The sequence below is a fragment of the Sardina pilchardus genome, chromosome 8 (genome assembly GCF_963854185.1).
Source record: "Sardina pilchardus chromosome 8, fSarPil1.1, whole genome shotgun sequence".
Lineage (NCBI taxonomy): Eukaryota > Metazoa > Chordata > Actinopteri > Clupeiformes > Clupeidae > Sardina > Sardina pilchardus.
Window position 1 is genome coordinate 4,043,683 of NC_085001.1, and position 14,003 is coordinate 4,057,685.

At 48.0% G+C, this 14,003-nt stretch overlaps 3 protein-coding genes across 6 annotated transcripts in view; 2 read left to right on the forward strand and 1 right to left on the reverse strand.

Moving 5' to 3' along the window:
- Positions 1-1,618, reverse strand: part of nkx6.3 (NK6 homeobox 3) — a 6,914-nt gene extending 5,296 nt beyond the window's left edge. The window contains exons 1-2 of one of the 2 annotated variants that reach the window (XM_062542401.1): positions 1,267-1,618; positions 446-1,138 (exon numbers count right to left, since the gene is read on the reverse strand). In XM_062542401.1, the coding sequence (XP_062398385.1) occupies positions 446-848 (403 nt within the window). In that variant the 5' untranslated portion in view covers positions 849-1,138; positions 1,267-1,618. Of the gene's footprint in view, positions 1-445 lie in introns of both variants that reach the window. The other variant, XM_062542400.1, reaches the window with a different exon arrangement.
- A 1,957-nt stretch (positions 1,619-3,575) lies between these two features.
- tmem127 (transmembrane protein 127) lies at positions 3,576-8,226 on the forward strand. The gene is made up of 3 exons (XM_062542402.1): positions 3,576-4,471; positions 4,668-4,832; positions 5,480-8,226. The coding sequence occupies exons 1-3, from the start codon at positions 4,234-4,236 to the stop codon at positions 5,788-5,790; spliced, it is 714 nt and encodes a 237-aa protein (XP_062398386.1). The 5' UTR covers positions 3,576-4,233; the 3' UTR covers positions 5,791-8,226.
- Positions 8,227-8,629: 403 nt separating this feature from the next.
- On the forward strand, positions 8,630-13,466 carry LOC134089498 (coiled-coil domain-containing protein 74A). 3 transcript variants are annotated; one of them, XM_062543940.1, is made up of 8 exons: positions 8,630-8,704; positions 9,321-9,604; positions 9,775-9,822; positions 10,244-10,346; positions 10,502-10,685; positions 11,075-11,178; positions 11,703-11,756; positions 12,861-13,466. In XM_062543940.1, the coding sequence occupies exons 2-8, from the start codon at positions 9,481-9,483 to the stop codon at positions 12,994-12,996; spliced, it is 753 nt and encodes a 250-aa protein (XP_062399924.1). In that variant the 5' UTR covers positions 8,630-8,704; positions 9,321-9,480; the 3' UTR covers positions 12,997-13,466. The 3 variants fall into 3 exon arrangements, with proteins under 3 accessions (XP_062399924.1, XP_062399925.1, XP_062399926.1); XM_062543941.1 differs by having other exon boundaries at positions 8,661-8,725; XM_062543942.1 differs by lacking the exon at positions 8,630-8,704 and adding an exon at positions 9,154-9,184.
- The last annotated feature ends 537 nt before the right edge of the window (positions 13,467-14,003 follow it).

Below are 14,003 nucleotides of genomic sequence, written 5' to 3' on the forward strand. Positions count from 1 at the left end.
AATATAATCTAATGCACTCACTGTTGCTGCAGGACTGGCGTCCTCTGCACTCGTACGGCGTGTGTGTGTGTGTAATATAATGTAATATACTACTACTAATAATAATAATAGTAATAATAATAATAATAATAATAATAATAATAATAATAATAATAATAATAATCTAATGCACTCACTGCTGCTGCAGGACTGGCGTCCTCTGCACTCGTACGGCGTGTGTGTGTGTGTGTGTGTGTGTAATATAATGTAATATAATAATAATAATAATAATAATAATAATAATCTAATGCACTCACTGCTGCTGCAGGACTGGCGTCCTCTGCACTCGTACGGCGTGTGTGTGTGTGTGTGTGTGTGTGTGTGTGTGTGTGTGTGTGTAATATAATGTAATATAATAACAATAATAATAATAATAATAATAATAATAATAATCTAATGCACTCACTGTTGCTGCAGGACTGGCGTCCTCTGCACTCGTAGGGCGCGTCTGTCCAGCAGCTCGCGCTGCGCCCCTTCATCATCGGGCACTCGGGGGCCTTGGCGAAGCTGCCCAGCGCCGGGCTGTAGTCTCTGTTGTAGTACATGCCCGGGGCGCTCATGGTGGCGCCGAACCCTCCCATGGCGGGGTACCCCGAGAGCAAGGGGGCACCGGGGGCACCCATCATGGAGCGGCTCAGGATGTCGCTGATGCCGTGCGGCGTGCCCGCGGGCATCTGCGCCCCGAGCCCCGTGTTGAGCTTGTAGAAGGAGTTGGGCACCGAGTACTGGCACACGGGCGCCTTGATGTCCGAGGAGAACTGGCCGAGGCCGCCGTTGAAGAGGAAAGACCCCGGCAGGGACGGGTCCATGGACAGAGACTCCTCCGACTCCAGATTGACAGCTGGCGCGGCTTCGCTTCAGTAGAAAAAAAAAAAATCAAAAATCAAAAGAATAAAAACGCTTTAGTCCAGTAAGAGCGCCCGTCCTGCAGCTGGCTGGGACTGTCCGACTGCGAGGCGTCTGTGTGAGCAGGTCCTGCGGTGAGCGCTCCAGGTGTGTGGGGGGGGGGGGTCCAGGCCCTCTGATGCCCATAAAAGTGGCCCGCTGCTCCGGGGCAGGTGTCCGCAGTCGCAGGCTCCTCAGGAGAGCTCCAACAGGCCTGGGATCAGCTGGAGGCTCAGGTCTCGTGTGTGTGTCGGGGGCTCAGACGCCGCGTATGTATGTGTGTGTGCGCTCTCGTGTGTGTATGTGTGTGTGTGTGTGTGTGCGTGTATGTGAGCGTCTCACCTGGTCTGGCCCATGCCGGGGGAACTCCCAGAGTCAACAGTTAAGCGTCCGGCACCTTTGACACACACACACACGCGGTCCTGCAGCCTCTCTGGCGGAGACGAATGCCCACTGGCAAGTACCCAGTCCCCGGGTCATAAATAAGAATGCGCTCAAGTTGAGGTGACACCCTCGAGATAAAGATGGGGCCCATTAGAATGCCCGCTCCCATTGGCCGGCAGAGCCCGGCTCCGCTGCGATATCACTGGTCGGTGGCGTGAGGCCGGGCGTCTGATTGGACGGTGGCAGATTGATAGTGTTTTGAAAAGGTAGAGAGGGAATAAGTTGCTTTTTGATGGTCTGGCTACTGCAGTGCTGCTGCTTACTGGAGCATATAGGGGCGAGGCCGAGAGAGAGAGAGAGAGAGAGAGAAAGAGAGAGAGAGAGAAATGAGAAAGAGAGAGGGAGGGACGAGAAAAAGAGGAGAGACAAATGAGAGAGAGAGGGAGAAAGAGAGACTCAGAAAGGCCAAAAGAGAGAGCAAAATTCTCAAGAAAAAAGACATCTTAAGAGAAGGAGAGAAGTTAAAAAATAGTGAGAGGAATAGTATATTAGGAGTGAGACTTAAAGAGAGGCCTCTACAGGACTGTGCTGTGCTCATGGTGAAGTCATATATGAGATCTGAGAGCAACTCTCCATCTGAATATCAGTCTCATGCGATGTGTGACGTCTGTGAACAGCTCTCCATGTCTGGCAATCAACAGCCTCACACAGATTACCTTAGCGGCCTGAATAACTTCTCAATAACTTAATAATAATAATAATAATAATAATAATAATAATAATAATGACAATAATAATACACTTTAATAGTGCTGATATACATGTTAATGGTGTTGGCCCACAGCTGTAGCGGCCCTTGTGTGACTGCGTGGCCGGTGTGGCTGTAGTGATTTTGTTAATGATTGATGCGGGCTGATAAAGATGGATGATGATGATGATGGGAGTGACTTGTTTCCTCCCTCCTCTTTGTCCCTGTGCAGCCGCTCTGTGATGTCACAGGTCACATGTGTGTGGCGCTTTTGCTGCCAAATCTTCTGAACTCATGAGGTGAGATGTGACATGTGAATATGAGTGAAGCGGTAGTAGCAGCATGTGACCACAGGGGGGCAGAGGAGCAACAAGGACTATGATGTGTGTGTGAGGGGGAAAAAAGCACACACACACACGCACGCACGCACACACACACACACACACACACACACACACACACACAATTATTATTTTCATTATTATTATTATTATTATTACTATTATTGTGTATAAAAATAAAATACAGTATTTTTGTATTTTGAAAATACTGACACTGACAGTCAACAGATCAGCTATGCTTACCTACTTGTTACACCTCATAGCCTAAATACTGTATCAGAGATGCACTTTAAAAATCACAACTGAACTTGTCAAGTGATGCAAAGTCTCTGACATTGTCAATGCATGCTCATATTTCTGGACGTTGCACTGTGTAACACTGTTGATCAGGAAGGATCATGACCCTTTTAGTTGTTGTTGTTGTTGTTATTGTTGTTTTCTAACTATGTGTACCGTGTAAGCACTAAATGTAATGGTGTTGTATTGAAACCAAGGGAGATAAAGATGATTTGTTCCATTGTGCTGCTAAGGTGATACCATAGCCATATCTTTATAAGGCTCTGGGTGATACATGTGTGGAGGAAGTTTTTGAGCAATGTTGCCGGGCAACCACATAACCGGTTCCGACTGAATTATTGAAGTTCTCAAGAAATGTGAGGTTGGTGTGAGAGAGAGTGTGTGATGATACACATTAGGCTACTCATCATCTTGCACTGGATCACCTTCCCGGATCTCAATATTCTGATCAAGACTAGGCTCACATCACCATAGGTAGGCTATTTGTTTTGCCCAAAATAGTTGGCAGTATTTATAAACTACAAAAATATACACCTAGGTGTTTTTTTCTTTCATTCAAATGCAAATAAATAGCCTATACATGTATCATAAATACTGCCCATCCCTGGTCATGAATCTGAGCTACATGTCAGCAGCCATATAAACATGCCTCAGATTTAAAACTGCTGCCGCTGAAAGGTTGAGGTCCAAAAGAGACTTCATGATCTGAAAGCACCACAGAAGGAAGTGAGTGTTTATTGAGGCATTCGTATCTGAACTTTAGACTGGCAGACATGTTTTTGGAGGATGCGCTACAGACCCGCAACAGCAGGTGGCAGTAAAGAACAAGGAAGTAGTCGAAACATTTCCATTGTCGGGTTATTATATAACGAGAAAGAGGAGGGAGGAAGGGGAAATGATTGTACAAAGCTCGCGAAGACCGTAGGCTTTGTTTTGTTTTTAGCCACAGGCCAAAATGGCCAGGATTTTCTTTTAGTTAGTTCTCGGTTTTAACGCGTGTTGAAAAAGGGGTTGAAATAGCGTGTTGTCGTGAGTGATCGCTGTTTCCATTCAGTAAGATAAGCGCACAGCGTCTGATGCTATTTCTCTTCTTTGACATAGCTCGCTCGTTGGAAAGTAGCTTGGCCTGTGACGTTCTCTTCGGCAAAAGGAAGTTAGCACTAGGTAAATACATTAGCAAACGGTAGGGTTTCTTTTATGTTTTGTTGTGTGATTTAATCATCTTTACCTTAGAACCTTTGTCGATGAACAAAGAATTGACATTTTCTTAAATTAAATTCGAGTAAAGTACGTTCGATTTACTCAAATTAAAGGCGTTTAACTAACTAGCCTTTATGTACTGGTAGCTGCTTATCAACCCAGCCAGCCAGTCCCTTTGTTAGATTTTACTTACTGAAATTGTTTTACCGTTTAAGTATTTTAATCAGTATTCTGAAGTGACAGTGTTACGCTTCTTCGAAACGTTAAACGAGGCCTCCGTTTCCCTTGAACTGAAGTTAGCATAGCACGTACTGTAGGTAGTTTTATTCTCGCCCGATCATGTACGCACCTCCGGGACCAGCCGTCCCCGGAAACCGGCGTAGGCGAGCCGGCACAGCGCTGCCCAAGCAGCCGGAGCGCAGCCTGGCCTCGGCCCTCCCCGGTGCTCTCTCCATCACGGCCCTCTGCACGGCACTGGCCGAGCCTGCGTGGCTCCGGGTCCACGGAGGAAACTGCCCGAGACAGGAGCTCGGAGTGGCGGACGTGCTGGGATACATTGACCCCAAGCTCTTGGAAGGTTGGTCTGACGCCAGCTTTGTCATTTTTTGCTATAGCCTTCTGGCTAGTTTGAAGCTATTGTTCATGCACATTGAGTGTCAGTCAAACAGAGAAGAGCAGTAGAGTGTTTAAGAGCTGTAAACATTAACAGGCACAATAAAAATGTCCTCCCGCTGTTGCTGTTGGTTTCACCCTGCGCCTCTGCCGCTCCGCAGACTACTGCTTTAACTCCCAGACCATCCTGCTCCTGCGGGTCATCGCGGCGTTCTGCTTCCTGGGGATCCTGTGCAGTCTGACGGCCTTCCTGCTGGACGTGTTCGGACCCAAGCACCCAGCGCTGAAGATCACCCGCAGATACGCCTTCGCCCACATCCTCACAGGTAAGCCCCTATCTGGACACCGACCGCTACGGCTGTCATAGCCTAGGTTGGTGTTGTCAACAGAGTGGTGCATTGTCACAGGTTAGCCTCCATCAACAAACAGCTATACCTGTTGTAGGTCAAAAAGGGTAGTCGGTTTTGTTAAAAGAGCAGTGCTTTCTATTGGCAGCAAAGTTAAGTGTAAATTCAGAGTGTAGCATTAAAATACATTTTGTGTTTGTCAGACGTGGGCGACACATTTAAGAAATATCAGTCCTTTTGATGATGGTAGTTGACATGCTCAGTCGACAGAAATGTGGTTTTGACATCAGCACCACTGACAGCTGTAGCAGCACATGGCACTGACGGTGCAAATGTGTTCTCAGCTCTCAGTGTGGTCTGGTCTTTAACCCCCAGCCGTACTAATGCCTGTCCCTGTCTTGCTCTCTCTGTGTGTGTGTGTGTGTGTGTGTGTGTGTGTGTGCGCGCGCCTGTGCGCCTGTGTGTGTGTGCGCCTGTGTGTGTGCGCCTGTGTGTGTGTGCGCCTGTGTGTGTGTGCGCGTGTGTGTGTGCGCCTGTGTGTGTGTGCGCCTGTGTGTGTGTGCGCCTGTGTGTGTGTGCGCCTGTGTGTGTGTGTGCGCCTGTGTGTGTGTGTGTGCGCCTATCAGTCCTGCAGTGTGCCACGGTGATCGGCTTCTGCTACTGGGCGTCGGAGCTGATCCTGGCGCTGCAGCAGCAGCACAAGAAGTACCACGGCTCGCTGATCTACGTCACCTTCGCCATCAGCTTCTACCTGGTGGCAGGTGCGGGCGGAGCCTCCATCCTGGCGACGGCTGCCAACCTGCTGCGCCACTACCCCAGCGAGGAGGAGGAGCAGGCGCTGGAGCTGCTCGCCCAGATGGAGGACGGCACCGACGCCTTCCCCGCCGACTACGACATCGCCAACCAGTTCCAGCCGCCGCCCGCCTACACACCGTAGCAGCACGGGGTCGCCTGACGCACCCCGCCCCCCCCCCCCCCCCCCCCCCAACCCCCACCTACGCACCGAGCACCCCCACAGCAAAGGGGACAGCATCCTACCCCCCCACCGCCCTCCTTCACGCACCAAACACCCCCGTGTCTGGGCTGATCACCGCACCGCACCGCACCGCATCGTACCGCACCGCATCGTACCGTACCGCCTCCCTCCTCTCCCTCGGCCCAGACGGCCCTCACGCACCCAGGAGAAACCACTGTTTGCCTCGCTATCAGCAGAACCTCAGACACTCGGGCTGCCCAGGATCTGATCGCCACCCCCCCCCCCCCCCCCTGTCCCTCTACGTGCCCACGACCCCCCCAGCCCCCTCGTCTGTTGACCTCCTCGCCCAATCCTAACGCGTCCTGGCCGAGCCCTGCCCTGCCCTGTTCCAACCGCCTCCTGCGCACACACACACACACACACACACACACACACACACACACACACACACACGCACTCTCTCTCCTGCGCGGGCTGGCGCTGTGCTGCTGGTGCTGCGGTTGCATGAAACAGGCGTAAGGGTGTGTGTGTGTGTGTGTGTGTGTGTGTCCGTCAGGGCCGCCGCCGCTGGACTGCTCGTAGTGTCCGCTCCACCATGCCATGTTCTCTTGCAGTAGGCTGCACGCGCGCGCGCGCGCGGCTGTCCTCAACGCAGGGTCCCTCAGAGTGTTCGATACGGTCCGGCACGCTCGCTCATGGCCCTAGCGGAACGTCCTGTTGTGTTGAATGCTTTAACTGGAGGCATTTGAGTCCTGTGTGTATCAGTTCACCACTCCTCTTTTGTTTAGAACCGACTGCGTAACCGCAGAACCCGTGCCAACATGGCGCCTCCCTCTCGCCCTCCAGCGCAATAATACCGGATCGCTAAACGCGGTGCATAGTTGCTGGCGGTTCCCTGATCCGTAACATTTCAGTGTAAGGCACTTTAAACTGGAGTCACAGAGATAAACTGGAGGTCTGCAGGGATCTCCAAGACCACCAGACTCCAGGTCCGCTCTGAGTCTGACACGGAGCTGGCACAGATTGGGCATATGTCTCGGACAGCTTGGCCACAGATTGCTACTAGCGTCAGATATAATCCGTACAAGGGTTATTCTAGTTAACAAAAACCGAGATTAAAACTAAAATCAGTGAACCCTGTCAGTGAAACTCAGCGAAAACATTTTCACTGATTTCAAAGTTTCACCGTTTTTTTTTTACATTTTTTAACTGAAATAAAGCTCTCAAACTAGTTAGTTCCGCAAAAATAAATCTATCCCATCTCTGCTCCATGAAGACGTGTTGATATAATGTACACCAGCCCTGGATATCGGCCCTTCGTTGAGGTTCCTGCTAATTTTCACAGTCGTTTGTGCACCCCACCCCACCCCACCCTAACCTAACCTGACCTAATATAACCTAGCCACCCAAAGTCAGCAAGCTTGCCTCTGCACTTGAATAACACTCCCACTTCAATATGCCAGGTGTCTGTGTCTCGTCTTCATTAAACTTCCCCAAACATTTCTTGCATTTTATTTGTTCCCCTTTAATACGAGTCCCGAGCTGCCCCTCGGCATCCAAAAAAAGTCACGTGAGCAAAATCTAAAATCCAAGGTCCCCTTTTAAAGTTTAGGCTATAATTATTAATATTATTATTTATTGAAGAGCTGAAGATCAACTGTGCTCAAAGATGGGCATGCATTTGTTTTAGTGACCTCCTCCTGGGTAATTAGCTAACCATGTGCTTGGCTTGCTTTGATCTGAGTGAAGAAATGTCGGCCTAGAAACGTGGTGGTGTTCACGCCATGCGGTCCGACTAGTCCATCCACACCTCGCGGAGAAAGCCAGGAGAGGACTCTAGGACCCTGGGACTAATCGTGGACACCTCACCAAAGGTCTTGCCATATGACACCAGTCTCCCAGATTTGCCATCATCTTTTGGATATAGTTATATTTTCACCCTCTTTTTATTTCTTTATCTTTAGGCCTAATTGTCTGTAACTGTGTGGGTGTGTTGATGATCGCATACGACCATCCTGGGGGTACTCCTAGGAGAGTGTGGAAGATTTATTTGGCTGTGAGAGTGAGTGAGTGTGTGTGTGAGTGTTAGCGTGATCCTGTGTGCATGTGTGTGAGGGAGAGAGACAGACTGCTTCCTGTTTGATTTTTGCCGTGCTACTTTTCGTGGAGACCGTGTGGTTCTGGCCGTGCACTGGTGATAGGGACGTTGGGGTCGGGGCGCCGAGATTGGGAGAACCTGATTGTAATCTTTTACTGTTGAATTTTTACATGCAATGTTTTCTGAAAAGGTGATTTGTGTTGGTTTATACTGTTTTTTTTTGTTTGTGTGTTAATTTCGGTATTGTAGCTTCATTTTAATAATGTGTTTTAAGAGGTGAAGTAAAATCTAAACTGATATGTTGTGTGTTGTGACCTTACTTTCTTTCAACTGCCATATTCTTCTGCATGAACACATTCAGAAAGATGTACCTAGTAGAATAGTCTGAAGGGATCAGTTGCAGAAATAGATGTATGTTTTTTTAAACAGTCATGCTGCTGTTTGGTTGTGATTTAACTTTATTTTAATTTAATGAAACAACCTAACGCAAGTTGGATGGAAATTACCAGGGATGGACAATAACATTTTTTTTTTTTTGCACATTTGACAAGGACGGTAGACCTTTCTGTTTCTTCATCTTCATCTCATTCCTCATATTCTTTTGTTACAGGAAATGGGAGGCAACAATGTAACCTCTGAATGTAGCAATGTAGGGGAATCCACAGTTTACGTTGTAGCAAAGTGGCTCTGTTGTCATGGTAACGCATGAAACAGCAGCCGTGTGCATGTATCAGGAAGTAGGATGCAGAAGTAGCTGAGTCGACTGAGGCAGTAACGGTAGATAGAAGCGCATAATAAGTATTATTTATTTGTCTTTTTGCTATGCGTGTAATGACCCATACTTGGGCTACACTGACTTGCGAAGAATGGCCATAGGGTGCCACAGCCTTCTTGGCGGCGAATGCAACTGACCTTAATTAGCCTGTTAGCTTGCCTAGCTAGGTGACATTACACTTGATAAACGTTGATGTTGTGTAGCTATGGCTGTGCCTGCTAAGTTACCAACTTTAAAATTGTATTACGCACACATTTTGCACATCTTAGTCATCTGCCGATAGCTATGTTAACTCAATTATTGGTAATTCACGTCTTGTCAGAGTGGGACATAGCGCCCTACTATAAAGTTATGTCTGAAACATAAACAGTTTTGAAAGAGCATTAAATGCATGTTAGATAGGGAATTGTTTAATTGTCTTAATTGGAAAATTTATTCTACATAGAGGAGACAGAGACCAGCTTAATCCATGATAAGTTATGGTAAGAGTAGCCTATATGTCAACGAAAGTTAACGTTGACGGTTGTCCCTGACAAAGTCCACATTAATTAAAGTAATACAAGCCTAGTCAATACGTTAAAGATGAATAGATGTTAAATAATACAACATGTCTACCAGCAATCTACCACCTCTGCGAAACCTTCCGAGCTGGTCTCGCGTCGGTACCTTGGACAAGAACCGATCCCTGCGACTGTTCCATAGAGACTGCACATCCAATGCTCCTCTCCGGGACAGTCCCGTTACCGGTAAAGCATCAGCATTCCCCCCGGCCGCGAGCATGGACTCTGATCTGAGCAGAATCGCGTCGCTGGAGAAAGATGTCAGCTTTTTACAACAGCAGCACAGAGAGACGTTGGGAAAACTCCACCAGGAGATTGATTCATTAAAACGGGAGAATAAAGGTTAGAATCCTTAACAGTGATGAGAGTCCTCTATAATTTAAGATGAGTGTGCATACTATCTGCTACAATAATAAATTATTATACAAATAAATGCAGTATGAATGTGTAGGCTGTATTTATGGCAGACAATGTTTTTTTTTTATTTTTTTTTATTGTATTTTACTTTACAGAATTACAGTATAAACTGATCATGGAAAGTCATCACCTATCCAAGCAAGGTAGGCCTATGCAAATTGTCTGATGTAAATCTACATTGCTACATTGATGTTTTTAGTGAAGCTAAAGCTCTCATGTGAAGCTACTTTGATGTTCAGAGTGACACCAGTAGAGCAGCTATAGTCACTATGGTGGTTTCTCTTCATGATGTTCAGACACCAGTAGAGCAGCTATAGTCACTATGGTGGTTTCTCTTCATGATGTTCAGACACCAGTAGAGCAGCTATAGTCACTATGGTGGTTTCTCTTCATGATGTTCAGACACCAGTAGAGCAGCTATAGTCACTATGGTGGTTTCTCTTCATGATGTTCAGACACCAGTAGAGCAGCTATAGTCACTATGGTGGTTTCTCTTCATGATGTTCAGACACCAGTAGAGCAGCTATAGTCACTATGGTGGTTTCTCTTCATGCTCTTCTGCAGAGAGTCTTCAGTGTGCCTCCTCCGCTCTCCAAGCCAGCAGTGGGAGTGAACACGACCCCTCTCAGCATCCTGATGTGCCCTCCGTGTTCTACCGACCCCAGGGGTAACTCACCATCAGATGGAGTACATGTCGGACTATGACGACGACGATGATGATGATTATAATGATGATGATGGATACTTTCTTTCGCTGTCTTTTTCCTGCCCTGCAACTCATCTGTTCTTGTCCCCCCCCCCCCCCCCCCCCACTTGCTCCAGGTGGGAGGGCGCTTCGGCCTCGGCGGCTGCCCCTGCCCCTGGCGCTGTGATTGGGCCCGTGGTGTCCCTGCGCCCCCTGCGTGTCCAGAGTGGGCCGGCGGAGCCGCCGCGTGCCCCCAGCCTGCCCGAGTGTGAGCACGTCATCCAGCAGCTCTGCCACGCCAACCAGCTGCAGGCACAGGAGGTACGCCCAGGGTTCCGTTACGCTTATCTCAGGGTTCCTTTACGTTTATCTCAGGGTTCCATTCCCTTTATCTCAGGGTTCCATTTCACTTATCTCGGGGTTCCATTCCTTTTATGTCAAGGTTCCGTTCCCTTTATCTCAGCGTTCCATTCCACTTATCTCAGGGTTCCGTTCCACTTTCCTCAGGGTTCCGCTCTGCTCAGGGTTCTGCTGCCCTCAGGGTTCATATCTGCTATCAGGGTTTTGCTTCCCGTCGGGTTTTGTTCCTCTCAGGGTTCCTTTCCATTCAGGGTTCTGCTCCACTCAGGGTTCTCCTTCCCTTGAGTCGGTACCCCAGGGGAGTTGGTGTGGTGTTCTGAGCTGCCCCTGTGTCTGTCTGCTCCCTTTAGCTGCTGCAGCTAAGGGCCATCCTGAAGGACATTGTCCTGGACAAGAAGAGGGTGTCTGCTGAGGACATGTCCCAAACAAAGGCATACCTGTCAGACTGCCCAAGGTACAAATCTCTACCACTCTAGTCCTACTGTATCCTAACCCCAACCCTAAAATGTGCCGGAACTACTTTGGTTTCGGTGGTGAAAACAGAGGTTCAGCTTTAAGCCATACTGTATGCTCAACAACCCCCTGCATGTGTCATATGAACTAACACTGTAGCAGAGGATTGCAGGGGGGACAAGGACTCTGAGCTGTTTCATGTGGACGTCACTATTAGCTCTCTACAGCAAACAGCTACTTTAGCTTACAAACCAATGTTTTGGAATGTACTTTAGATTGGTCAATTGAGACATGTTTTATGTTTAGCTAATGCCCTGCGTTAACTCCACAAGTTTTCACTGCTATGGAAATAATAAGGAGAGATTATCAAAAAGCTGCGGAGTCACTGAAATTACTGCAGTGGATGATTGATTGTAAATGGCATGCTGCTGTATGCTGGATCACTGTAAAGTTCTACTCTAGAATGTTCTGTCTAGTGTGTTGCACTCCTAATCTGAATGGCGGTGATCTGCTTCGTTGTCCCAGGGAAGGATCCGAGAGGTTTCCGAAGATCGCTCAGAAGTCAGCAGCTAAAAGGCCGTAAGTAAGCCTGTGGCTAACTGTGTCTTAACATACCGTTAGATGCAGCTAAAAGGCCGTAAGTAAGCCTGTGGCTAACTGTGTCTTAACATACTGTAAGATGCAGCTAAAAAAGGCCGTAAGTAAGCCTGTGGCTAACTGTGTCTTAACATACTGTAAGATGCAGCTAAAAAAGGCCGTAAGTAAGCCTGTAGCTAACTGTGTCTTAACGTACCTTAAGATGCAGCTAAAAAAGGCCGTAAGTAAGCCTGTGGCTAACTGTTTCTTAACGCACCGTAAATTTACAGCGAAAAGGCCGTAAGTAAGCCTGTGGCTAACTGTGTCTTAACGTACCTTAAGATGCAGCTTAAAAAGGCCGTAAGTAAGCCAGTGGCTAACTGTGTCTTAACGCACCGTACATTTGCAGCTGAAAGGCCGTAAGTAAGCCTGTGGCTAACTGTGTCTTAACATACTGTAAGATGCAGCTAAAAAGGCCGTAAGTAAGCCTGTAGCTAACTGTGTCTTAACGTACCTTAAGATGCAGCTAAAAAAGGCCGTAAGTAAGCCAGTGGCTAACTGTTTCTTAACGCACCGTAAATTTACAGCGAAAAGGCCGTAAGTAAGCCTGTGGCTAACTGTGTCTTAACGTACCTTAAGATGCAGCTTAAAAAGGCCGTAAGTAAGCCTGTGGCTAACTGTGTCTTAACGCACCGTACATTTGCAGCTGAAAGGCCTTAAGTAAGCCTGTGGCTAACTGTGTCTTAACGTACCGTAAGATGCAGCATCAGTCGACAGCTTTAACTCATAATCCTTCACTTCTTAATCTCTCACTTCCTCGTCCCTCATACCTCATGCCTTCACATAACACACACACACACAACTGCACACAACGCTGTATTGATACAAATTTGCCACAGCCACCTAATTAATAATACATACAATAAATACGAAAAAGTGTAGTGTTGGTAGCAATAAATAGGTGTGTGTGTGTGTGTGTGTATGTATGTGTGTGTGTCTGTGTGTGTGTGTGTGTGTGTGTGTGTGTGTGTGTGTGTGTGTGTGTGGTGTGTGTGTGGTGTGTGTGTGTGTGTGTGTGTGTGTGTGTGTGTGTGTGTGTGTTTTCAGGTCTCAGGTCCAAGCGAGTGTAGGAGAGAGGCTGGTCCTTCCCTCCATCAGACCGAGCTACACCAACCTGACTGAGAGGCAGAGGAGAGCACAGGACACACACAAGACCCGCGTCCGCAAGGCTGTCAACTCATGATCTCACACACACACACACACACACACACACACACACACACACACACACACACACACACACACACATACACCAACCTGACTGAGAGGCAGAGGAGAGCACAGGACACACACAAGACCCGCGTCCGCAAGGCCGTCAACTCTCACACACACACACACACACACACACACACACACACACACACACACACACACACACACATACACATGCACACACACACACACACACACACACACACTCACATACATATTTACACACACACGCAAATGCACATGCACACATGCGCATACACTAGCACACCAAGCCTAAACACACATACTGTACGCATGCACACACTCCTCACTCAATGTCACCAGTCTACCAGCAGAGGGCATAATCCATCTAGGAGTCCAGCCTGGTAATCCTGCCTGCCTGCTGGGATCAGCTCAGACCTGACCACACCTGTGGAGCAGAATAAACACACACAGACTGCACTCTCTGTCTCCCCCTCTACTGCTTCAGCATTGCTGCTAAAACACCTAACCTGACTTTCGCCAGATCCTGTAGTTCGCTGTCTGCTTCACACAAGGATCTGGGACTTCTCGATAGGAGATGTATTTCTGAAGGCGGGTCCTTGTAAAACATCCTCGCATGTGATTCGATAAACCACTTGCCTGTTATCTTGAATGACGTGCTAAGCTTCTTCAAGCTCTTGCCGAACCCGGTCGGAAGAAGAGTAAAAACATCCTTGCCACCAATAAATGTCTTCAAAACTATTCTCTGTTAATCTTTTAAAGAATGAATACTCGATAGATTCGACAAAACGGTTGAAATAGCAGAATCAATGTCAGCACAAGACTCCTCGCTGCGTGCCGCCATTGTTATTTGAATCAAACACTCGCTTCGGCGCTCCTGATTGGTTGCTTATTTTTTGAGCACTGGCCCAGGGGTTTGGATTGCCCTCGCGTCCAGACCCTTGTGTGGAGCTCAGCGAAACGCCTCTGGTGGAGCATGGCGGAACTACAAGGGTC